Genomic DNA, 24,809 nt, shown 5'->3' with positions numbered 1-24,809 from the left:
ATAAAAAAAAAAAAAAAATTAGCCAAGTGTGGTGGCAAGCACCTGTAGTCCCACCTACTCAGGAGGCGAGGCAGGAGGATTACTTGAGCCCAGGAGTTCAAGGTTACAGTGAGCTAATACCATGCCACTGCACTCTAGCCCCATTGACAAAGCAAGACCTTGTTTTTTAAAAAAAGCAAGCAAGCAAACAAGAAAATAACAAGTATTGGTGAAAATGTGGAAAAACTGCAACACTCGTACGTTGCTAGAAGAATGTAAAATGGTGCAAAACAGTTTGTTAGTTCCTCAGAGGGTTAAATCCAGAATTACCTTATGACCCAACAATATATGTGGTCTAAACCTCAAAGTTGAAAACAGGTGTTGAAAACAACTCGTACATAAACGTGCAGAGCAACACTTTTCACCATAGCTAAAAAGTAGAAACAACCACATGGACCTCAACTGATGCATGCATAAACAAAACACGCTATATCCATACGATAGGCTATGACTCAGCCACACGGATGAATGAGGTACTAACACCTGCTACAACATGGATGAACCTTGAAAACATTAAGCTAAGAGAAAGAAGCCAGACACGAAAGGCCACATACTGAATGACTCCACTTAACATCAAATGTTCAGCAGGGGAAAACCCATAGAGACAAAAAAGTAGATGAGTGGCTACCAGGGGTTGTGGGGATGGGAGAACAGGGAGTGATGGCTAATGGGTAGGATTTTTTGGGAGGGGTAATGAAAATGTTCTGAAATTAGATGATGGTGATGGCCACACAACTCTGTGAATATATTAAAAACCACTGAATTGTATACTTTAAAAGAGTGCCTTTTATGTTACATGAATTATATCTCAAAGTTGGCACACAAAACACAACAAGATAGGGAATCAACCTGAGATGTATTACCCCATGACGCAAACAGGCTGAAAATAGTCCTCTATGAGACTTAGATACATTCATAGCAGAAGCAGCCACAGGAGAATCTAGGTGCTCTGGATATGCCATGAACCTGTGGCGGATCTGACACCATATTTCTGTCCCACACGCAGGGACAGAAACCCGGCCTGGATGATGAGGTTTGATCTCCTAGACCTGTGAACTCTTCCCACCGGCACTCCCACCTCCAAATGGCATGGATAATATTTCTTGTAAAGGAATTCACAAGGATAGTAAAAATCCCAGTTAAATAATAGTTAAAATCCCAGTGAATCAATAGTATACAGTGAAAAGTAAGATGCCCCATTCCTTCCTGTGGACCCCCAGTTTCCCCTTCCTAGAGGGACTTGTGTGCTCTTCCAGAAATGATGTCTGCACACACAGGCATCTTTTGCATGTGTGTACACAGATCTTTTCTTCCTCTTATATGTGAGCCTGTACTTTGTTCCTCTCCCTTCCTAGTGCATCTTGAACATGTTTTGGCATCAGTCTACAGGATGCTGTCTGGCATTCTACTATATGGATACATCACTAAGTTTTTTTTTTCTTTTAGAAATGTGCATTAGGAAAATTTTCAAACACAGACAAATGTAGACAAAGCAGTGTAGTGAATTCCTATGTACCGATCTCTCAACTTTTATTTGTATCAATATTATTTTATTGATACTCCTGTCAGTGCTCCCCAAACATGAATTATTTCTAACTCAAATATAAAAAACCATATCATTTCACCAGTAAATAACTCAGGATATATCTCTCAAACAGATGAACTTATAAAAAAAAAAGTAATGAGACCACCATCACATCTTAAAATACCACGAATTCCTTTATATGAAATCTTCTCAGTGTCCAAATTTTCTTGATGTTCCCATAAAAACTTTTTAAAGATTATCTCAGTCAGAGTTGGTACAAGATTATCAAAAATTATTGTAATTGTTGATGTTACTATATACCTTCTAATTTAAGTTTTCTGTAGGTTGTCTTTTTTTTTTTTTTGCTTGCAATTTGTATGTGGAAAAAAAAATTGGTGAAAGTTATTTGTTCTACAGTTTTCAGCAGCCTGCAATTTGCAGATTCTACTCTTGTGGTATTTGTTAATACATTTCTCAAGTGTATGGCATGGGCGGCGGGCCTACACAAGCATTTAGAGTAAGGGGGAAATTTTATAGAGATAGACAGATACAATAATATTTATCATAGATATGTTATAATAGTGAAAATGGAAACAATTTAATTAATTCAACAAATAACAGCATACCTAAATTAGATACAGCCATTCCATGCACTATTATATGGCTAATAAAGTCATGCTTTCCAAGAATTGTATAAAAAGATGTTAATATCACATGAGCGAATTGGGATAGAAAGCAGTATACAAATACCACAATGGTAAGTTTGTATAAAAACATTAAAATATAATTTATTTCTGAGTCGTAAGATTATATATTGTTTAAACTCCCCACAATGAACATACATTACTTTTATAAACAGACAGTACAATAAACATAAAAGATGTGGGATCCCACATCATCTCACATTACTCTAAACCTGGATATTTAATGAACACTCAGTTCTCTGTGGTTACAAACTGAGTCACGACACTATTTGAACAGCTGAGGGACCTAGGAAAGGTAGCTGTCAGCTGGGCTGGGCATGGGGCCATGCATGTTGATTTTGAGGTGATTCTGATGTGAACTCCTGATTATGAATCACTGGCCTAGAGCAACATACTTGGCCCTGGCATGTGGTTGGGGGTGACATTTCTATCGGGCTGCGCACCAAGGCAGGGGACTGTAGGAGATGAACCATCTGCAGAAGGTGAAGCACCCCATGACTGGTTGTCCCACAAAGAATGCAGGGTGACCCGGAGACGTGTACTCACTTTCCACTTGGAGGGTCCAGCTACAGGACGCCTGGCCTCGGGCATTGGAAGCAGTGCAGCTGTACGTTCCACTGTCCCTGGTCCGGGCTCTCAGCAGGCAGAGGTAATAGGAGCCGGCATCTTCATAAACCTCAATGCTGCCTTCCTGTCTCCTCACGGGGGTGCCTTCCAGGAACCAGGCCACTTCAGGCTTTGGAATCCCTGAAACTACAGGGCCAGGTGAAGAACATGAGCTCCCTGTGCCCTGGAGAGCATCCCGTGCTTGTGAGGTAGGTGGGGAAGGCGTGAGCTGGAGGAAAGGGCTCAGTCTGGTGTGGAGCTGCCCTCCCACCTCTGAGTCTGCTTCCTCACCCTCAACCACACTCCACAAGACGAAACCTGCTGAGACAGAATCAGGGGCCTTGAGGAGGATGAATATAGGGTGATGGGTCAGGTCTCCAGGTTGGCCAAAGCCAGGCAAGGGGACGAAAGGGCGGAGGAGACCAGGAGGTTTGTTTTTTGATGTTGGCAATAACGAGGGTGTTTCTTCTAGGGTGGTAAGAACAGGGCCGGTACTCTATCCAACACCAAACAACAGGCTACCGTTAGGGGTCTCTCCAGAGTAAAGGGCATTTCTACAATGAGTCCCCCCTGAGGGGAAGGCCCCTGTAAGGTGGTTTTTTAGGGGAGCTAGTCCAAGAAGATGAGTGGATATAGGAGGTGCAGACCAGCTGGGTGCTGAAGGAAGGGAGTAGCCACCCAGGGGATACATTTTGGCAACCGGTGACCGTAATTACCTCTACTCACCTTCACATCTGAACTTGACAGTTTGATTTTCTCTGACCTCCTGGCTTTGGGGCTTGCTCTCAAATTTGGGGAATGCTGAATCCTTCTGGCCCTCCATGGGGATTCTCCTGGTAGCAGCCTTGCTCACAACGTCTTGGCTCCCCAGGCCAGGCTGCCTGGTGGGGAAGGTGGCTGGACGGGGAGCAGCTGACCTCTTCCTCTCTTCTCCAGAAGGCGATAGGGCCCCCAGGCCTGGTGCTCTTGGTTCTGGCTGAACTCTTGCGGCCTGCAGGGTGATGGAGCTGGAAGTCGTCTGAAGGACCGGGGTCTGCGGGGCCGTTCTGGGCGAGTCCTTGCATGACTCCAGCTTCGGCTCCCTTGGGGGCTGAGGCTGGCTGTTTGCAGCCCAGGCTGGGGAGCCACCTCTCTGGAGGCTGGAGCAGTTCTTGCTTTCGGCTGCAGCCTCCAGACTGTCCAGTTTCAACTCCTTTGAGATTACATTGGTCACCTCCCTCCTGACGTCGGAATTGGTGGCTTTTGTTTCTCTCCCAAATGACCTGTGTGGTGGTGAGGGTGGGGGTAGGGTGGGGGTAGGGTGGGTGAGGAGAGGGGAGAATAGAATGATCATCTGGTTACTCACAAACATTACTCATCACAAGCACGGATTCCAGGGGTCACAAAAGCCCACAAGTTAAGAGCAAGTAAGAGCATCTTTCTCTGCAGTGTGCCCAGTTTCCCAAGCCAGAGCACAAGCAGCCATTCCCGACATGTGCCTGTCCTGCAGCCCTGCAGAGCCCTGCTTTCCCTACATTTCCCTTCTCCACTGGTGCCTCCCTAGTTCAACCCCTGCCTCCGGTGTCCCATGTCCACTCTGCCTCTCTAATCTATTTTCTATACAGTGACTATAGTCGATGTTTTAAAAACATTAATCAAATTATGTCATTTCAAGCCCAAGAATTTTCCAACAGCTTTTCCACGACATTAAGAACGAAACTGAGCCCCACAAGAGGGCCCACAGGAATGCCAGCTCTGGCTGCTCCTGATGGTACAGACACCGTCCCACCACTCACCAGGCTGTGGCCACACTGGCATCCTTCTGGGTCCCCACGGGCTCACCTCTTGGTTCACAGCTTCTACACACTATCCCTGCTTTTTGGAGCACACTCCCTGAGCTTGTCTTCACCAGCTAACATTCCTTTGCACAGGTCTGAGCTCAAATACCAAGCTCCGAAACGGCTTCCTGGCCCCTCTATTCTAATCAGTGCCTTCCTGTTGTCCTTCCTCACAGACACATCCCAGTTGGTAACGAGCATTCATGTAGCTCCGCCGAAGTCCTCCTCTACGCCCACCCCTGCACACCCAGGCATCTAGCACCGAGCCTCACACACAGGAAAGAGGCTCCTCCTGGGTCTGGGCTGCATGAGTGAACAGGTTCCACCCTGGAATGAGGAAGGTGGCCTTCTCAGAGCAGTGTTCTTCCTCAGGATGCTAACCAGAGAAAAGACTGTAGATACTGAGAAAGGTGGTGACACTGAGTTTTCCAGTCTCAATACTGACAGCAACCTGAGATAGAACCTGTGTGTCATATTACACTAGGAGAACACGACAAAACACCCAAAATAAAACAACACCCTCCAAAAGGCCAATTCTTCTGCCCCATAAGATGATTCAGAAATTCAGGGCATTTCTCGATAACATCCCTTCTTTCCTTGCAGGGCATTTCAAGATAGAAAACGTAAAAGTCACAAAGCCTAGACATACCTATTGGCACTGTCCAAACCTGGAAAAAGGGGGGAAGGGTGGAAAGACTGTTAGTAGAATGCCGTATGCACCAAGCTTTCCCTCCCCAGGCGCTTCCCCATCACCGTGGTCCCACCCTACTGGCTCCTTCCAGCTTCCCTGGTGCTGAACGTCTTTGGCCTGTGAGTTCCCCCCAGCCCTGGAGAACATTGTCAAAGCTTCAGGTGCTGTCCTTTGGGCTTTTTAATAGTGGCTGGTGCTAGTATACCCTGAGGGCATGGAATCTGTTTCTGTTCACTAAACAGAAGGAAAAAAAACCAACCCAGGGACAAACAAACATCTGAAATTCCAAACCCAAACGCTGTAGCCTACCATTGTACAGAAAAGCACACTGTTAATGTTACCCAGTTCTCCAAAGAAAAAACATGAAATACATATTTTTCCTGCTATATTCTTTATCAAATTGTATCATGGTAAATTTCAAAACATACAATAGTAGAAAGATATAACAAACCCTGAAAGCCATCACCACGATTAAGGAGATACCACATTTGGCACTCCAGCCTGGGCGACAGAGTGAGACTCTGTCTCAAAAAAAAAAAAAAAAAGAAAAGAAATGAAAGAAAAGAAAATCTTGCCTTAAAAAAAGGCCGGGCGCGGTGGCTCAAGCCTGTAATCCCAGCACTTTGGGAGGCCGAGGCGGGCGGATCACGAGGTCAGGAGATCGAGACCATCTTGGCTAACATGGTGAAACCCCATCTTTACTAAAAATACAAAAAATTAGCCAGGCGTGGTGGCGGGCGCCTGTAGTCCCAGCTACTCGGAGGCTGAGGCGGGAGAATGGCATGAACCCGGGAGGCGGAGCTTGCAGTGAGCAGAGATCGTGCCACTGCACTCCAGCCTGGGCGACACAGCCAGACTCCGTCTCAAAAAAAAAAAAAAAAAAAGGAGATACCACATTTTGCTGGTCTTATCTATCCATTTTTGTTTTCTTTTGTTTGTTTTTGAGTATTTTAAAACAAATATCAGGCAGCATATTTTGTCATGAAGTCCACCAGGAGGGAACAGCTTTTAACTCAACGCCAGGGCAGGCACACATTGCTCTGGGTGTCTGATGGCAGTTCCTTATTCAGCAGTGAGCCACCAAGTCAGGTTCTCTGGTCAGGACAGGATTTCTTGTTTTAATGATGTCAAGTGAAATAGAGAATACCAGCGCGCACTGTGCACAGCACAGTCAGGATGGTTTCCTGAAACTTGCTTACCTACGTATACACGTTCTGAGTTGCAACGTACTGTGAAATATGTTTCTCTCTGTAGATTGTGAAAAATATCCAGGCCAAAAAAAGTAACAAGAGCAAGGAGGAAGCGTTTCTGAGAAGAAGGAGATGCAGAAGAGAAAAATCAGAAGAAAAGAGGGGGACAAAGAAGGAGGGGGGACTGAAAGCCACTTCCCTTCCTGACCCCCGAGTTCCTGCTCCAGTAAAGTGACATGCAGCCCCTTCCCCATCCACGCACTCCCTCCTCAGCCTGGACTTCCTTGACCTCCTGGAAGAACCAGCCTGGACCTCCTCAGGAACCAAGGAAGTGTAAGGAGGAGACGTGTTCAACGAGACTTCCAAGGAAGAACTGACAGGGCTGATGACTCAAGGAGAAAGAGGCAGGGGTCAAAAGGATGCTGGAAAGTCCAGTCTGGGTGTGAAGAAACATGGGAACCCTGGTAGAGGGAGTCAAGTCAAAGGATCGCCTGACTTGAAGGACAGAGTAAACTTTGAGTAAATTCTGGGCAGGTTAAATTTGGGGTGATGGCAAGATGTTAGCAACGTTCATTCTTCCAGTTGACAATCACAGATACAAAAGCGAGTCCGGGTGAGAAGAAAGGACTGAAGACATGGAGGGGGAGAGCAGGGGAACACAAGGGAAGGTGGCAGCCAAGCGCAGGGCATCTTCCCTGTGGCCAGGTCTGTGCTGCCCCTGCTCACCCTTCCTTCTTGTCAAAGACCTGCCCCTGGTGGCCGGGCAGGGTGGCTCATGCCTGTAATACCAGCACGTTGGGAGGCCAAGGCAGGCAGATCACTTGAGGTCAGCCTGGCCAACATGGTAAAACCCTGTCTCTACAAAAAATGCAAAAATTAGCCAGGCGTGGTAGCACGTGCCTGTAGTCCCAGCTACTCAGGATGCTGAGGCAGGAGAATCACTCGAACCTGGGTGGCAGAGGTTGCAGTGAGCTGACGTCATGTCACTGCACTCTAGCCTGGGCGACAGAGCAAGACTCTGTCTGAAGAAAAAAAAAAAAAAAAAAAGATCTGCCCCTGGTGAGTGCCTGGGTGTGTGAGTGGGCCACGTGTATACACACACAGGTGCGCAGTGAACAAGCAGCTCCTCTAGGTGGGTGTGGCACCAGGCAGGGATCGTTCTGCACTAGCCCTCCACTGGTCAATACCTTGGATGGAAAGTTCAGCTGACATCGAGGCCTTGCCTGACCCGTTCACCACCAGGCATGTGTATACTCCCACATCATCTTGGTTGACTCCATGGATTTCCAGAACCTGCATCCCATTCTTCTCAGACATAGACACACGGGCACTCGGCTGCAGTGGAACGTTTCCCTGTGGATGGCAATGGGGTAACTTGGTCATACCAATCTGCTTCCCTTCTGGCTGTGTCCTCCTGCCTCCTGCCAATCCTGGCGGGACAGACTCCAGGGCCTGGGCAGCAGCGCCCTCTGCTGTGGGCCCTGTCAATGCGCTCAGAGAGCCGACTTTAAACAGTTCAGGGGCCCTGATTTGAGGTCTATGGATGTGGTGTGGTGTTCTGTCCCACTTAGAGCAGATGCCTGGAAACAGTTTCAAAAGGAGGTTGAGTTTGAGGTAGGAAATCCCATATTCCTCACTTCAGTTTTTCCTTAGCTCCTTTTAGTCTTTTCCTAGAGGAGTTCAAGAGAATTACGAAGCAGGTAAAAGGTGTCAATACCCACTTTTACCCAGGCATTCCATCTCCGAAAAACCTATTCCCCTGGCCATGACTCTACCTGTTCCCCTTGGATCCTTACTGCCCTGTTTAACAGCCATCCCCAACCCCATGCCACTGCTTCCCTTGCCCGCCCACCTCTCCCACTGAAGCTTCACTTCCCTCAGCCCTGAATGATTTATAAATCCCTTCCACATGGAGCCTCCTGACAATATTTTGAGGCAGGTGGTATTATTTCTATCTCACAGATAAGGAAACTAGGGTTCCAAGAAATCAAATGACTTATCCAGCTTCACAGGCTTTATAAACCAGGGAGCTGTGGCTTGACATCTAGTACCCTAACTTCACAGTCCACTCTCTTGAGATTGTCAGGCTTGTCTTGACTCAGAAGTTTTCTGTTATCTTGTGAGTGTGAGAAGTGTCAGAACACTGTGTTCTGAGTAACAGAGGGAGAGCTGTAATGGGGGCAGGAACATGCATCACTAACAAACATACAGAGAAACCCCTGAGAACTACCTGAAACAGGAGGAACAGAATCAAAAGACTCCTACTAGTTGAAGGGTCTAACCCTGAATTTTCAGGATCCCTAAGGCTGTGATATGGTTTGGCTGTGTCCCCACCCAAATCTCATCTTGAAATGTCACTCCCATAATTCCCATGTGTTGTGGGAGGGACCCAGTGGGAGGCAACTGAATCATGGGGCGGGTTTCCCCATGCTGTTCTCATGATAGTAAATAAGTCTCACGTGATCTGATGGTTTTACAAAGAGTTGTTCCTCTGCACATGCTCTCTTGCCTGCCACCATGTAAGGCATGACTCTGCTCCTCATTCGACTTCTGCCGTAATTGTGAAGCCTCCCCAGTCATGTGGAACTGTGAGTCCATTAAACCTCTTTCCTTTATAAACTACCCAGTCTTGGGTATGTCTATTAGCAGCATGAGAACAGACTAATACAGGCTGGATCAGGGTCAGGGCAGACAGAAACCTCACCTTGAGCCAGGTGACCTGCGGCTGGGGCCGGCCAGTGATCTTGCAGGAGAATCGTCCCATCTGTCCTTCTTTGACCACAACTCGGCCCAGCTTGGTAGCAAACTTTGGTGGGCACTCCCCCCAGATGCTAGGACGGGTCTCCACTGCTGGAGCTGAAAATTTATCCCTGTAAGGAAATTGGCAGAGAATCCAGTCCCAGACAAGGCAGCAATTCAACCGTCCTCTCTCCACCTCACCCAAAGGCACTAAGTTGAGGTCAAAAGCCATCAAAGTATAGCCTTCCCAATTTTATGCCTCAGAAACTTTCTCATGCTCTCTCTAGAAAAATGTGTGGCACCAAAACCTATTCTCTACCTCTTGGGCATGCAGCTAGACTTCATTTACTAGCCTGCCTTGCAGTTAGGTATGCCTGAATTTCACTAAGCTCTGGCTGAAAGCCTGGATTTTGGCCAGGAAACCATAAGTGGAAGAGCTGTATGCCACTTCCAGGGCCGACTCCTAAAAAACTCCTGTGAGGCTCTGCAGTCCCTCGTCCACTCTGCTGGTGAGATGCAGAAGGCCCAGCATGGGCTCAAGGGCACAGAAGATGAAGCTATAAAATGGAAGAAGCCTGGGCTCTTGGAAGATAATGTGGAAGGTTCTCCACCTGTTCCAGGATATCTGAATTGAACTTTCCTTGAGTAAGAAACAAACTTTCCCTGGGTTGAGCCATTGTGATTTGAGGCTTGTCCGTTACAGCAGCTACTGTTACCCGCCTCTTCTGGGTTTGCTTATTTCAATCTTCTGACTACTGCCTTGATTGTTAGAGTCCACTGCAGACTCTGGCCACCTCTCCCACTTCCTTAGCATTTAGCAGCTGGGCCAGTCAAAGGCGCCAATCACAGAGGCAGCCAGGTCAGGAGGTGCTGCGTAAATTACATATCTCATTGCACTAGGCTCCGCACTGTGGTTGTTATAATCTAGGAGAGCCAAGCAGACTTACTCCCCAGACCTATCCTGCTCAAGTCAGCAGGAAAGCGATCCAACCCTTACTCTGTCTTGAACATCCAGGACTTACCCCAAAGTTTTGGAAACAGCAGGTTGACCAAGTTGCTTTGCAAAACTTCCTGCAAGAAAAAGGGTTGATGAGTCAGGTCTGAGCCACAAACTTGGAGCAATGAAAGTGAAAAAGATTCAACAGCAGGGGTGGGTAGGATAGTGATGGTGATTATTAATCTTGATTGAGCATGGGCTGTGTCACTATGGATACTATGGTAGGTGTTTACATACATTATCATGTGAATTTCTTGCAACAGTTTTATAAAGCTGATACTACATTATCCTATTTGTTAAACAGATGAGGGAAATAAGATTCAGAGAAGTTAAGTCATCCACACATGGTCATAGAGTCAGTAACAGTGCAGAAATTCACCCAGATCTGCCAGATTCTAGAACTCTCAACCACCTGCTGAGTTGTTAGGTGGCATGCTCTACTTTCCATTTTGGGGATTATTTGGGGTGATCCAGGACCTCTCCAGAACATTTTCTCAGTGAAAGGGAGGGAGGGAGATGTCCATGCCTATCTCTTACCACACCTGTTCTTGACTGACACAATCAACACTCCATTCTTCCACTTAAGGCCTGGCAAGTAGCAGTAAGCTGAAAGGGAGCAGGACAGATCACTGCAGATAAGCTACAGCAGAGCCAGCACCTCCTGCAGAATCTGCAGTGCTGCCACACTGAGCACTGTCAGTCCTGGGCAAGGCGCTGCTATGCCGGGCACTGCCAGTCAGTCCTAGGTGAGATGATGCAGCCGTAGTAGGCACTGTCCTACTGGGTGCTGCTGATCCTGGGTGAGCTGCCGCCATGCTAGGCAGGAAGCCATTAAATAGCAAAGCCAGCAAGGCAGCTGGGGTCAGCTCCTTTCATCCAGCTCCTGCAGCTGGGAGGGATGATTAACAACGTGACCACGAAATAACTCTAAAGTAGTGGGAGTTTTATTTTGAGGGGTGTGGTGGGAGGAATAGGTCATTTTTGAGATGATGATCACCCTGAAAGTTGTTCTCCTTTTGCTACAAGCTGGGGATGCTTATAAAACCCTACCCCAGGGAGGGTAGAGTCATCCTCTGATATCAGCAGACAGTTGCTGTGGGGAATTTGCAGGGTGTTTACTGCAAAAGGGTAAACTTCCTTAACTTTGATCACATTTATATGACTGTGTAAGAACATAGGTGTGGAGGAGAAAAATCATGGCTGAGTATTTTCATCAGCCACACCTGGTTTAAGGTTCCACCAGAACCTTAGTGAAAAGGGATTAATAACAAACACTCGCATCACATTTAAGGTGTGGCTCCATATAACTGGTGATTACTATACAGGCATTTCTGTTTAATATTACTTAGTGAGCTCTGTATAGTTTTCATTTTGTAAAGTGTTTTGGTTTTTGTCATTCCTCTCTATTCAAAAGTAACTTCTAAATTGATAAAAGGAGAGATTTATTTTGAAAGGACCCAACTGACAGTCAAGATGCTGGACCCTCAGACGCTGCCGGAGGCAGAGCCAACTGTCCAGTCCTTCTGGAAATATCTGAGCGAGGGAAAGCCATAAGCTTTAAAGACGCTCTGCTCTTGGGCCAGCACCTCCATTTCTGTGACTCCATTCAAAGGAAACAACGCTCAAGTTAGAAAAGAAAGTTTACACAGGTATTCGCTTTGATCTTGTTTGTAATAGTGAAAGTTAGAAGCAACATAAATGTCACTGAGTAGGAAGAAAATAAGTAGTTAGGTAAAATGTACAATTAGACATCTTATTCTGCCATTAAATTATGTTCAAGAATATCTGAAACGTGCAGGTACATGTTAGGATACTATCTCATTCATTCCTCAGCACACTCCACATGGGCTGTGATCCTCTCTGCGCCACTGGGCTCCATCCTAACCACAATCTTGTCAAACCCAATGGTTGACACTCTGTCTCCATCTCACTCAGAAGCTCAGTAGCATTTGACACAAGGTCCCACTCCCCTTCAAAGTGCTTTCTCTTCTAGACTTTCCTGCTTTTACCAGGTTATCCATCTTCTCTCAACCTCCTTCTCTGCTCAACCTCTGCATGCTGGGGCACCCTAGGGCTGAGTCCTGGGCCTCTCCCCAGCTCCATCTAATTTCCCCCAGGAGGTCTTAGTCCCATAACTTTAAATATCATCTATATGCTAAAGACCCCAACCCATATGCCCGCTGGAACTTTTTATTCACTCATCAGAGGTATCCAGAACAAATCCCAGCACATTGTAGGTATTTAATATTTGTTCAATAAATACATTTTGTGCAGAAAAAGCAGCATACAAAATTACCTATTTAATGTGATCATAATTAGGTAAAACTAAAATACCCAAAGACAGGAAAATGACCAGAAGAAAAGGTATCATGTTATTAATACTGATTATTTTGGGGGTGGTGGGACTCGGAGTAATTTTATTCAGCTGTATTTTCTAAAACCTATAAATACAATGGTAAAGAAGAAACAAAACATGAAAAACATCATCTAGTTGCAAAAAAAGGGGCAGGGAGGAAGAAAGTAAAATCTGGCATCCAAGTAGAGGATGGACAGCGCCTTCTAAACATCTCTATACAACAGCATTGTCCAGGCTCACCACAAAATATCTGTGTACCATCCATTGCACTACCCATGCTACTGTATCAGTCGTTTCATCTGGGAATAAGGATTTCATAAAAATTAGACTAATCAACTGATAAATGGTTAAACCAAATGTGGTGTATCCATACAATGAAGTATTTATTCAGCTGTAAAAGGAAGGCAGTACTAACACGTGGTACAACATGGATGGACATTGAAAAAGTGCACTAAGTGAAGGAGCTGACCCCAAAGGCCATGCATTATAGGACTCTGTTCATATGAAATGTCCAGGAGAGGCAAATCCATAGAGAAAGATGATGGTTCATAGTTACCAGGAGCTGGGGGAGGAGGGGATGGGGAATTAATGTTCAATGGTTACAGGGTGTCCATCGGGGGTAATAAACAAGTCCTGGAATGAGACAGCAGTGATGGCTGCACAACACTGTGAATGCACTTAATGACAATTGTACACTTTAAAATGGTTAAAATGGTAAATTTTATGTTAGGTATGTTTATTTTACCACAATAAAAAAAATAGACTGAACATTTTAAAAAGTCTTGGGAGCTAAGCATCTTAATCCAAAAGGCTTAAATTCCTTTGTTCCTTAAAAAATAAAATAAAAGCAAAAACATGGCACTTCCCCAAAGAATAGCAAAAGCATGCTGGAGAGAGATACTTCTATGTCCGGGTAAGAGGGTATGATGAAAACGTAACACATAAAGCAGTCAGCTAAAAATGGAACTGATGGATGCTATTTTAATATGAGTTAACAGAGAGTTCACATCTCTGTTAACTCATATTAAAGAATTTGGGCTAAAATTACTAACAAAAAGAATTTGGGCTAAAATTACTAACAGGGTCTATTTATAGGAAAAATCTGAGGTTGCAAATTGTTAGATAAGGCAAAATTAATTTTGTAAAAGTATGAAAATCTGGCAGAACAGTAAGGTTATGTAGAAAAATAAGTGGAAAGGGGATTAAAGTAGAAATGCAAAAAATAGAAGGGTGAGTTAAGAGAATTGGTGAGGACAGAAGCAAGTCGCTGAGAAAAAGGAGAGACCAAGACACTGATGGTATTTGATCTTAGATTTTTCAAAGACAAGTAAAAGAGAATGCTGGCAGGTCTTAGGATTGGGAAGTTCGGTGGTGGAAGGGATAAAGTAGACCTAGCTCTGTTTGTCAAGTGATACAGAAAGACTGAATCGGGTCAGAACATACTGCTCAAAAAGTGAATAATGTGATCAAAATTGAAAGGAGCCAAAATGCTTCTAAAAATGTGTGGCGATATAATTTATCATCCAAACACAGACTCTCAGCACTGAGAGAGATGCAATTAATAATTATGCCAGGATAACAGGAGAAAGCTAGGACTGTTGCAGGAAAAGTGGGGTGCAGTCACCCTACTTGTAACCAACTTCAAAGTGTTTTTTGAGGATTACTTAAAATAGTGGTTTTCCACTCTATCAGAACAAATATCTGCTTTTTATAACACATATTAACTGATACCCCTATGCCACCCTGATCAAAATTCCCTTCTAATCACACATATACATATGTGATAATTTCAAAAAGAAAATAAATGTAAAGCCTTAACTAAAGCATTACAGTGATATAGAAGGAAAGTGAATTATAAAAATGTGGATTTCAATATGCAACTGTTTAAGTATGACCATTTCAATATGTCAGTGCTCAGGCACATTAGAAGATAATGAAATGGCTGATACTTGCATTAACTCCTAATGCATGTTTAGATCTAAAAGTGAGTGATGAAAAATCATACTGTACAAGTAGCACAACAAAGCGAAAGAGCACAGGTCTACAAGTGGACACTAGAATACTCAACTAAAAAGATGTCTTATATAAAAAAGAAAGAAGAAAATAACTTTAAAAGAAGATAACATAGCAAGACAAGTTATAGACCACTGAAGTAGAGAACATTTTTAGAAAGATGATTAATGTATTAATGTGGTGTTAAAACAGTTCTCCGTTTTATGATATGGGGTTGAGTAGTAAAAAAAAATCACAGTAAAAGTTATCACAGGATTTCAAGGTAAAATCCCACCTTACCTTGAAATATACATTCAGTGAATGGTTTGGACGAAGGAACAGTGATAATAACAAGAGACTATAAAGAAGACATGTGTTAGGATGAAAACAGCAGTCATCTCCAAAAAATAATGTCAATACATAATCTTTTTACAATATAGATTTATTACTGTTCCCCAAAGTTTTAAAAAATGTGAGATGGCAATAAAAGTCAATAAGATGCCTACATTTTATGCATCTCCATTAACTTAATACTATTTGCTTCTAATATTAAGAGTTTTAAGTCTCCTCTGGTCCACATTTTCAGGGCTATAGTGTAGTAACAGCACTATCTATATATACAATTATATGAGGTAATTATAGATATAGATAGAAATGTTACATTTCATTTAGTAGAAAATTTGTGCAGAGTAAATTTTTCAATAATTTTGGAGCTACAGCTTCATTCCTTTTAATCTTCCCTCTAGACGATGACCATTTCTTCAGTTACTGGGCTTGTTTTACAATGTCTTGAAGAGTTTTTTTTTTTTTTGTATTATTGAAGACTAAGGAACCACCAATTTATATATTTGTGGCGTCTGTTCTGGTAGGATTGTGAGGAACTGGGAAAATATTCTTGCTGTGACGCCCATCCTGTACCCCTAGTGCTTGCCCCCTAAATCCGGCAACTCTCCCAATTACTGGGAAACCAAAAGGACCACCATCTCCTAAGTGCCCCCTAGAGGGTGATACTGTCTCTGTTTAGGGCCAGTGGCTTAATAAAACCTCTGGAGAAGTGCCTAGAACCAGAATTTCTGGTTGAATATTAAACTTGGTATTGAAGCAAAAAGGAATGAAAAGTCAAAACTAAAGGTCACTAAAATTGCTCAATGTGAATAACATTTTTGCAGAAATTCTCCTTTTTGAAGCACTCTGCCTTTCTTTTAAGGCTCAGATATTATTCTGGATTTTATTGTACATGTCAGTCTGCTTGTTGAAGCTCTGACTAGTGCTTATATATACTAGGAACTGAATCCCTTTCTTAGTACAGGGGATGAAGTCCCAAAGGCAGATCAGAGGCAGTCAACAAATATTTACTGAGCTCTTTCTACAGGGCAGACCTATCATGGCTCAGGCCCTGCGCTAGTTTCCTTACCCTGGGGATTCAGTAACTGATAAAAAGAGACATGTCTTGCCTTCATGGAGCTTACAGTTCTAGTGGAGAAGAAAAAACATTTAAAATACTGATTTACAATTTATTTATTTATTTTTATTTTTTATATATTTTTGAGATGGAGTCTCATTCTGTTGCCCAGGCTGGAGTGCAGTGGTGTGATCTCGGCTCACTGCAGCCTCCCCATGCCGGGCTCAAGTGATTCTCCTGTCTCAGCCTCCTGAGTATCTGGGATTATAGGCACCTGCCACCATATATGGCTAATTTTTATATCTTTAATAGAGATGGGGTTTCACCATGTTGGTCAGGCTGGTCTCAAATTTCTAACCTCAAGTGATCTGCCCACTTTGGCTTCCCAAAGTGCTGGGATTACAGGCGTGAGCCACTATGCCCAGCTTTATTTATAATTTAAACACAAATAAGTTCAAGTACAAAGAACTGTGAAGCCAGGCATGGTGGTATGTGCCTGTAGTCACAACTTCTCAGGAGGCTGAGGCAGGAGGATTGCTTGAGGCTAGGAGTTTGAGCTTTATTGTTCTTTATATCCCAGCACAAAGTTCAGTAAAATCTGAGGAATGAAGAAGACGCTGGAACTATAAGCAACTGGGAAAAGCCTAAATCCACAAAGGGCTGGGGGTGGAGATGGGAGAAAGAGGTGGAGGAATATGAGATGGAAAAAGAAGGAGGCAGCCTCAGTGGCAAAAATCTAAGATGGGCCAGCAAGGGCAACCCATGCATATTTTGGAGGGAAAAAGAGGCAAAGGCGAAGTGGATGGTGAAGCTAAAGGAGGGAAGAGTCCACCTAAGGAAATTTGGAAGTCATCCTTCAAGAACAGAATGAGGCCGGGCATGGTGGCTCACGCCTGTAATCCCAGCACTTTGGGAGGCTGAGGTGGGCAGATCAAGAGGTCAGGAGTTCGAGACCAGCCTGACCAACATGGTGAAACCCCGTCTCTACTAAAAATACAAAAACTAGCTGGGTGTGGTGGTGTGCACCTGTAATTCCAGCTACTCAGGAGGCTGAGGCAGCAGAATCATTTGAACTCCAGAGGCGGAGGTAGTGGTGAGCCAAGATCACGCCAAGCCAAGATTGTGCCACTACACTCCAGCCTGGGCAACAGAGTGAGACTCCATATGTGTGTGTGTGTGTGTGTGTGTGTGTGTGTGTGTGTGTGTATGTGTGTATACAGAGCCTCGGTCTGCACCGCAGTGGTTTCATGAGGGTGTAGATAGCAGGAGCTGTGGCACTGAGAGGTGGCTGGGGGTATGGGGGAGGTGTGCTTGGACCATCTGGGAGGGGAGAGCCAGGCAGATGGCTCCAGCCCAGTGTTTCAGCAGCCCTCCAGGTGATTCTGATGCATGCTGAAGTTTGACAATCACTGTACTAGGTGGAATATATCACATATGTAATTAAATCCCTCCTTGCTACTCCAAGAGTGGTCTGTGGACCAGCAGCATGGCATCAACTAGAGGCTAGAAGTACAGACTCCCAGGCTCTGCTCCAGACCTGTGGAATCAGCATCTGCATTTCAACCAGATTCACCAAGTGATTTCTGTGCACATGCATTTGCACTAACAAATCCTGTAAGGTGGGTGATCCATCTGAGGTCTGGATCTCCTCTGGGGGCTGCCAGTTTGGCTTTCCCTGGGTTCCTGAGCTTATGTCCTTAAAGTTAACCCTTTATTACCTGCAGCGACTCTCTGGTCCTTGAAGTGTCAAAGGCCTTCTCAGCCTGAGACCACTGGGGCTGGGTCACACCCACCATTTGGGCACTCACTCTACCCCATGTCCGAGGCTCACTGTGTGGATGTGTGATGACTCAGGACTACTCAACACCTGTTAGTCTGTTCTCACACTGTTATAAAGAAATACCTGAGGCTGGGTAATTTACATAAACAAGAGGTTTATTTGGCTCTTGGTTCTGCAGGCTGTACAAGAAGCATGGCACCAGCATCTGCTCTTGGTGAGGGCCTCGGGAAGCTTACAATCATGGAGGAAGGTGAAGCAGAAGCAGAAATGTCAGATGACAAGAAAGGGAGGAAGAGAGAGAAGGGAGAGGTCCCAGACTCTTTTAAACAACTAGATCTCACGTGAACTAACTAAGCGAGAACTCACTCATCACCAAGGGGATGGTATTAAGCCATTCATGGGAGATCTACCCCCATGATCTAATCACCTCCCACCAGGCCCCACCTCCAACCTTGGGAATCACATTTCAACAAGAGACTTGGAGGGAACAAACATCCAAACCATATCAACACCTGTTCATCCATGTGGCTTTCTCTTTTTGTTCTGTGTAAACCTTGTTTATTCCTATTCAGGTGGCAGCTTCTAGAACTGCGCTGTTCAAAACAGTAGCTGTTAGCCACTTGTGGCTACTGAGCACTTGCCATTATAGCTGCTCTGACGTGAAGTGTGCTGTAAGTGTAAAATACACCCCAGATGTTGAAGAATGTAAGATATCTCATTAGTAATTTTTATATTGATTATACATTGAAATGGAAATATTTTGGATTTAATAGGTTAAATAAAGTATTTTATTAAAATGAGTTTTACCTGATATCTGAACATGTGGCTACTAGTAAACTTAAGATTACACAACACTGGGCAATACGGTGAAACCCCATCTTTAAAAAAATAAATACATAAGGCCGGGCATGGTGGCTCACACCTGTAACCCCAGCACTTTGGGAGGCTGAGGTAGGCGGATCACAAGGTCAGGAGTTCGAGACCAGCTTGGCCAACTTGGTGAGGCCCTGTCTCTACTAAAAGTACAAAAATTAGCCAGGCATGGTAGCACACGCCTGTAATCCCAGCTACTTGGGATGCTAAGGCAGAAGAATTGCTTGAACCCAGAAGGCAGAGGTTGCAGTGAGCCAAGATCGTGTCACAGCTTTCCAGCCTGGGTGACACAGCAAGACTCCATCTCGGAAAAATAAATACATACATACATACATACACATAAATTAGCCCAGTGTGGTGGTACATGCCTGTAGTCCCAGCTACTTGGGAGGCTGAAGTGGGAGGATCGCTTGAGCCCAGGAGGTCAAGGCTGCAGTGAGCTAAAATTACATCACTGCACTCTAGTCGGAGCAACAGAGCGACACCTTGTCTCAAAAAAAACAAAAAAAAAGTTTCTATATATGGCTCACATTAAATCCCTACAGGACAGGTCTGTGGTCCTCCACTGGAGAGGAAGTTCTCAGAGGGCAGGTACCATGTCTCCCTTACTCTGCACCAAGCCTCATGACCTGCCCTCTGGAGGTGGGCAAGTGTCAGAGCTGGCTTCAGAAAGGCTTCCAGGGACTCAGACCACAGTTGATTTCCATCATGTAAGGCCCTGAATAACTGCATGGCTCTCATCAAGGCACTCGTTCTCTTGGGGGATCTTGAATGTTTCTTGGGACTGATCACCAAATTAAAACTCAGATGAGGAATCTTTCTCTCTTGCAGATTTCCCTTTTTAAGTAGCTCTAAGGATGCAAATGTCAGTTCAAACAATGATGAAGCTACCACTTTCTGGGTGCTATTTGCTACTAGCTGTGCTTATCCTTATGCCACACTGCGGGGCAGCCATGAACTCCAAGGCACAGAAAAGGAAGTAAGGCTTAGGAAGGTTAATTTCTCCATAGTTAGAAATTAGTAGAGCTAAAATTCAATCCAAGACCATTTGACTTTCTTTCCACTGCTCAACACTGCCTCCTAAACTTGACCACTAAAGGATTATAAAACTCCACATATGAATTATACTCTGAATTCCTGGACCTCTGCTCACTCCAAGTAAGAAGCATAGCACAGAGAGCTGGAGGGAAGGCAGGTGGGCTGTTAGTTTTCCTTTGTAAAGGGTTGGGCTAGCCTGGCACAGCCAACAACTTATCCATGGCAGAAGGGCCCAGAGTGGACTCTTTCAGGCCTAGGTCTTTGGGGTGGCCCCAAGTCACACATGAGCTTAAAACCGGCCTTGCTGCAGAAGCAGAATGTACATAGGACTCACACACATTTAAACAGCTGCATCCTTTAGGCTGTTCTCTATCTCCTAGAGTTAGAAGACCGAAAGCATCTTACATTTTATGTCTTAATTTTATTTTGATTAACTGTATTTCAATTTTAATTTGAGGGCCTGAGTCTCCCCAAATGAAAACCAAAGAGGAGGGGCGGGGTTGAGAGCCTTGGCCTGCTCTCCTTCCTTTACAGCCCTCAGCCTGATTCCCTTTCCCCTGCCCCGAGTACCATGAGCTACTAAACATTTCCCTGCTTGATCGTGACATCAGCTCTCACTTCCTGAATAGTGGGGACTGAAGAAAAGATTTTCATATTATCTAGGTTTTATATGCTTCCCCTGCATTCCTAACAGACTCCAGTCTTCCCTTAATGTGGATCACAGAAAACAAGGGCTAGTCCAGGTTGTAGAGACCACCAAAGTCAAACCCTTTATCCCGCAGAAAGACAGGTGCAGAGGTTTAGAGTCACATATCTCATTGGCACAAACTCATAACTCAGTGCTCCTTCGGTTTCCCCCGCTCTAAACAGGAACTCAGAAGAGGGAACACGGTAATTTTTATTTGTAGATGTCAACACAAAGTTCGGGCACTGAAAGGGGGTTCATGTAGGGGAAAGCACAGCACCAGGAGGGCAGAGCTGAGGTCCATCCTGAGGCTCTGAGCAGGAGTCACTTTCCATCTGGAATGCCCCAGCCACAAGCACTCAAAGGTCATTAGAGTAAGTGAGTCACTCAGTTAAAGAATTTAAGGAAAGCATCCAAACTATGCATGCTCTGCTCTGCTCTGTGAAACAGCCTGTTGGCCCTTCTGTGGTGTGGGGAAACAGAGAAAACAGGGCAAAGGGTGGCCATTGGCCCAGGTGCACCTCGCCCCCTTCTGGAACCTTCCCTGACTACCTTAATTCTCCATCTAGTGTCCCCTGCAAGCCAGATTGGGAGGACAGTCTTCTGAAAGAGGAGAAATGAGTTTGAGCCTTGATTTATAAACTTCCATGTTTAGAAAGGCCGGGAAGGGTCAAGGGAACCTTGTGTTACTTCTGAGGGGTTGACTGACCCCATGTCCTTCCTGATATCAAGGCTTTAAATATCAGCCAGGAGCCTGAACTAGAGATATTCTTTCCAGTGGAGTGTCTTCAGCATGGCAGAAGGACATACTAGTAGCAAAAAACCATTTTACTTATGGTCCAATGCTTCTCCTGGAAGTTTTAAAGTTAACAGAATTTTTTAAAGTACAGAGCGCGGAAAAAGACAAGAATATTAGGTTGGTGCAAAAGTAATGTGGCTTTTGCAATTACTTTTAACTAATACGTTAACACATTGATGTGTTTACTTCCTACATATTTTTCTGAGTTACATAATTTTTAATAATGAGCATGTATTATTTCATAATGACGCTAAAGATGATGTTAATTATGATAAACATTGTTCATTCATTCCTCAAATATTTCAGTATCTACCATGTGCCAGGAAGCTTTCTAGATGTTGGAGATAAGGCAATGAGCAGAGAAAGTCCATCTCCTCCTAAATTTTCCATTTAGTGGTGCAGGATGAAGGAGACACTGCAGTGTGAGATGGTGATACGTCCTAAAAGAAAAACCTCGAGTGGGGTGAGAGGATGGAGAATCATAGGGCTGGCATGGTCAGGAAAGGGCCTCTAAGAAGCGGACATCTGAGCACAGACCTGAAGGATGTGAAGGGATGTCAGGTGAAGGGCTGAGGGAAGGGCTCTTCCTTTACAGAAGGAACAGCAAGGGTGAAGGCCCTGTAGCCTTGCTCAAAGAAGGGCCAGAGGCGGGTGTGACCATAGTGTGCTGAGCAGGCGCAGAGTGATAGAAGATGGGTCTGAGAGCTAGGGAGGGGCCAGATTGGGTGGGGCTCTGTAAGACCATCCTAAGGAGTCTGATTTCAGCTGCAGTGTGAGAGGAAGCCAGGGGAGGGCTCAAGCAGGAGACAGGTGATACCTAGTTTGACAAACATTGTCTCCCGGATGCCTCCCTTGTTCGCAGGGACCACATCTCTCCCATTAGATTGGAAGGTCCTGAGTTCAGGGATGGGGTGTGTTTTCTCTTGTCAGTTCATCCTTGAAGAGAGGGCTCAGGCAGGAGCTGCAGGCCTTGGGAAAACAGACCTCAGCTCCCTCCTGGACTCAGGCCTCCTGGGACTCACCTTCTACTGTCAACTCCACTGTCACCTGGCGAGCACCACTGCCATTGGTGGCTTCACAGGTATACTTTCCCCTGTCCTCCTCATGGACAGCATGAATCACAAGGCTGAAAGTCCCCCGGATGCCGCACTCCAGCAGAAAGCGGCCCCCACTGATGATGGGTTGCCCGTTTCTGTGCCACGTCACCTGGGGCTCTGGGTAACCCCGGACCTTCAAGAAAAAGAAGAAAGGGTAAGAGCCTGTACTTCATGAGTACTCTCTCTGTGTCAGGTATTGTTCTGAGTGCTTTACATGTGTTAACTCATTTAATCCTCATAACACCCCCATTTCATCCTCATTTTACAGATAAGGAAATCAAGGTACAGAGAGTTTTGGCAATTTCCCAAGGTCTCAAAGGTAGAAGGTGGCAAAGTCAGGCATCCCGGCTCCAGAGCCCACTACACAAATGACTCTCAAGCCCAGTGGCATGTTAGAATCATCCAGGGGAGCTTAAAAAAAAACACTAGTGCCCAGGCCTCACCTTAGACCAATTAGAGAATCCCAGGGGGCGAGGACTGAGTATAGGGATTCTAGACCAGTGCTTCTCACTCTAACATGCTAATAAATCACTTGGTGATCCTGTTAAAATGCATATTCTGCTTCTACAGGTCCGGGCTGTGGCCTGAGATTCTGCAGTTGGGACAAGCTCACGGATGCTAATGATGTTGCTGGTCCCTGGAACTCATCTTGAGTAGCAAGGTTCAGGACCTGCACTGCCCAGCACGGTAGCCACCGGCCACAGGTAGTGATGGAGCACTCAAAATGTGCCCAGTGAGACTGAGTTGCACTGTAAGTGTGCATTACACACTGCGTTTCGCAGACAATACAAAAAAGGTCAAAATACCTCAATAATTAAAAATGTTGATTAGGTGTTGAAAAGTAGTATTTTTGATATGTTGAATTAAATGTATTAAGATTAATTTCACTTGTTTTTACTTTTTAATGTGGTCACTGGAAAAGTTACAACTACACCCAGGCCTTGTGATATTCCTATGGGGTAGTGCTTGCTCTAGACAACTCACCTTTCTCTAACTGTTGTTAGCAGTTGACATTTGCTGAGAGCTAATGCTAAGTGTTCAGCATTAAGTACTTGTAAGTACTTGGCTCATCTGAGTTTCCTTTTTTTTTCTTTCTTTTTTTTTTTTTTTTGAGATGGAGTCTTGCTCTGTTGCCCAGGTTGGAGTGCAGTGGTGCAATCATCTGAGTTTCATAGCAACCCAATCAGAGAGAATACATCTCTCAAAAGAGGGGAAAATGCAGAGATAAATTCAAAGGAAAGAATTCACTTTGAGTTTTAGAGAAAAGAAGTTCCCCAAGGGCCTTCAAACACCTGAAACTCAGTAGACTCTTCAGAATTAACGCATCTTTGGAGGAGTAGGGTTCAGAATGGCTCGCTAATGCAGAGCCAAGGACCCAGAATTGAAGACTTTAGCACTGGAAAATAGAAGGCAACATAGGAGCTTCCTGAGAACAAAGTTGTTTGCATTATGAAATGGTGGTAGTAATAGTTTTTATCCATGTATCCACTTCAAGAAAAGAGAGAATGAATATGGATGAAGCAAAACCAAAATTCACTGACTGGCCCCCAGATTGCATTTACAAAGAAAGGCTTCACTGATCTGCAGCAACAATCCTCCCCCCACCCTCTGCAAGGTCACAGAGTCATGCTATATTGCCGCATATGCACACAGGCCTGGGCATCCAAATACTGTCTCTTCCCTAAGCATACTAAGGGAGGAAAGAGCTATGCTAAAAAGTGTCAGTCGTTGTCTTTGGACTGTGCTCAGTTTCCTTCCCAGGTGTTCAGCCCCTAGCCCACCCTTAGACCAGATTCTCAGTAACCAGGATGCAGATTGCTTCCTAAGGAAGGAAGCCTTGAACAACAGGGAAAACTCCCAAAGTGAACAATCCCTCTTTGATTATTCCATTTAGTCACCCCTCAGTGCCAGTTTGTGAATCTCACAACACTGCCTTTCTGTCCCCACTAATTTGTGGTCAAGCTTCAGTGAAAAAGAAACAACAATGAAACTCCAAATCAATATCGTCCATCTTATTTACAACGTCTGGAAACAAAAATATATCCCTTTCCTATCAAAATCTAAACTATACTCATGACAGAGACTGCGTACTTTGGAGGAAATGCTGAGACTCTGGAGTGGATTCCCCAAAAGACATGTGAACAACGCCTGAAGCCACTGCAGCCTCACCAAAACAAGTGTTCCAGACCTTACTTAGGCTGAAGTGTTGAAGGAGACCGCATCCATCGGAATACACAGGGTCTCAGCCACTGCAATATAAAATGGTGTGTTAACAGCTGTTGTCTCTGGCTGGTTAGGATTGTGGGTGTCCTCCTCTTTTCTTTTTAGTTAACTATTAGTTTCTGAGAGTTCTGCAATAGTACACCTGGCCTTTGCAAAACAGAAAAAAGAATTGTACTTAAAAAATACATTTCTTTTATATCAGTGTGCTGTATAATGAATGTATATAGCACATTCATTAATTTGTTGAGGGCCTCAA

General features: G+C 44.7%; 1 protein-coding gene across 1 annotated transcript in view; it reads right to left on the bottom strand.

Annotated features, from left to right (window-relative positions):
- Positions 1–24,809, bottom strand: part of MYLK (myosin light chain kinase) — a 189,347-nt gene that overhangs the window by 117,812 nt on the left and 46,726 nt on the right. Inside the window, 7 exon segments of the mRNA XM_033211001.1 lie at positions 2,815–3,021; positions 3,601–4,136; positions 5,341–5,359; positions 7,760–7,925; positions 9,277–9,442; positions 10,334–10,382; positions 22,256–22,463. Of these exon segments, the coding sequence (XP_033066892.1) occupies positions 2,815–3,021; positions 3,601–4,136; positions 5,341–5,359; positions 7,760–7,925; positions 9,277–9,442; positions 10,334–10,382; positions 22,256–22,463 (1,351 nt within the window).

This window comes from Trachypithecus francoisi, unplaced genomic scaffold, assembly GCF_009764315.1.
Source record: "Trachypithecus francoisi isolate TF-2019V2 unplaced genomic scaffold, Tfra_2.0 Lachesis_group0, whole genome shotgun sequence".
Lineage (NCBI taxonomy): Eukaryota > Metazoa > Chordata > Mammalia > Primates > Cercopithecidae > Trachypithecus > Trachypithecus francoisi.
This window is presented reverse-complemented; position numbering and strand designations above follow the sequence as displayed.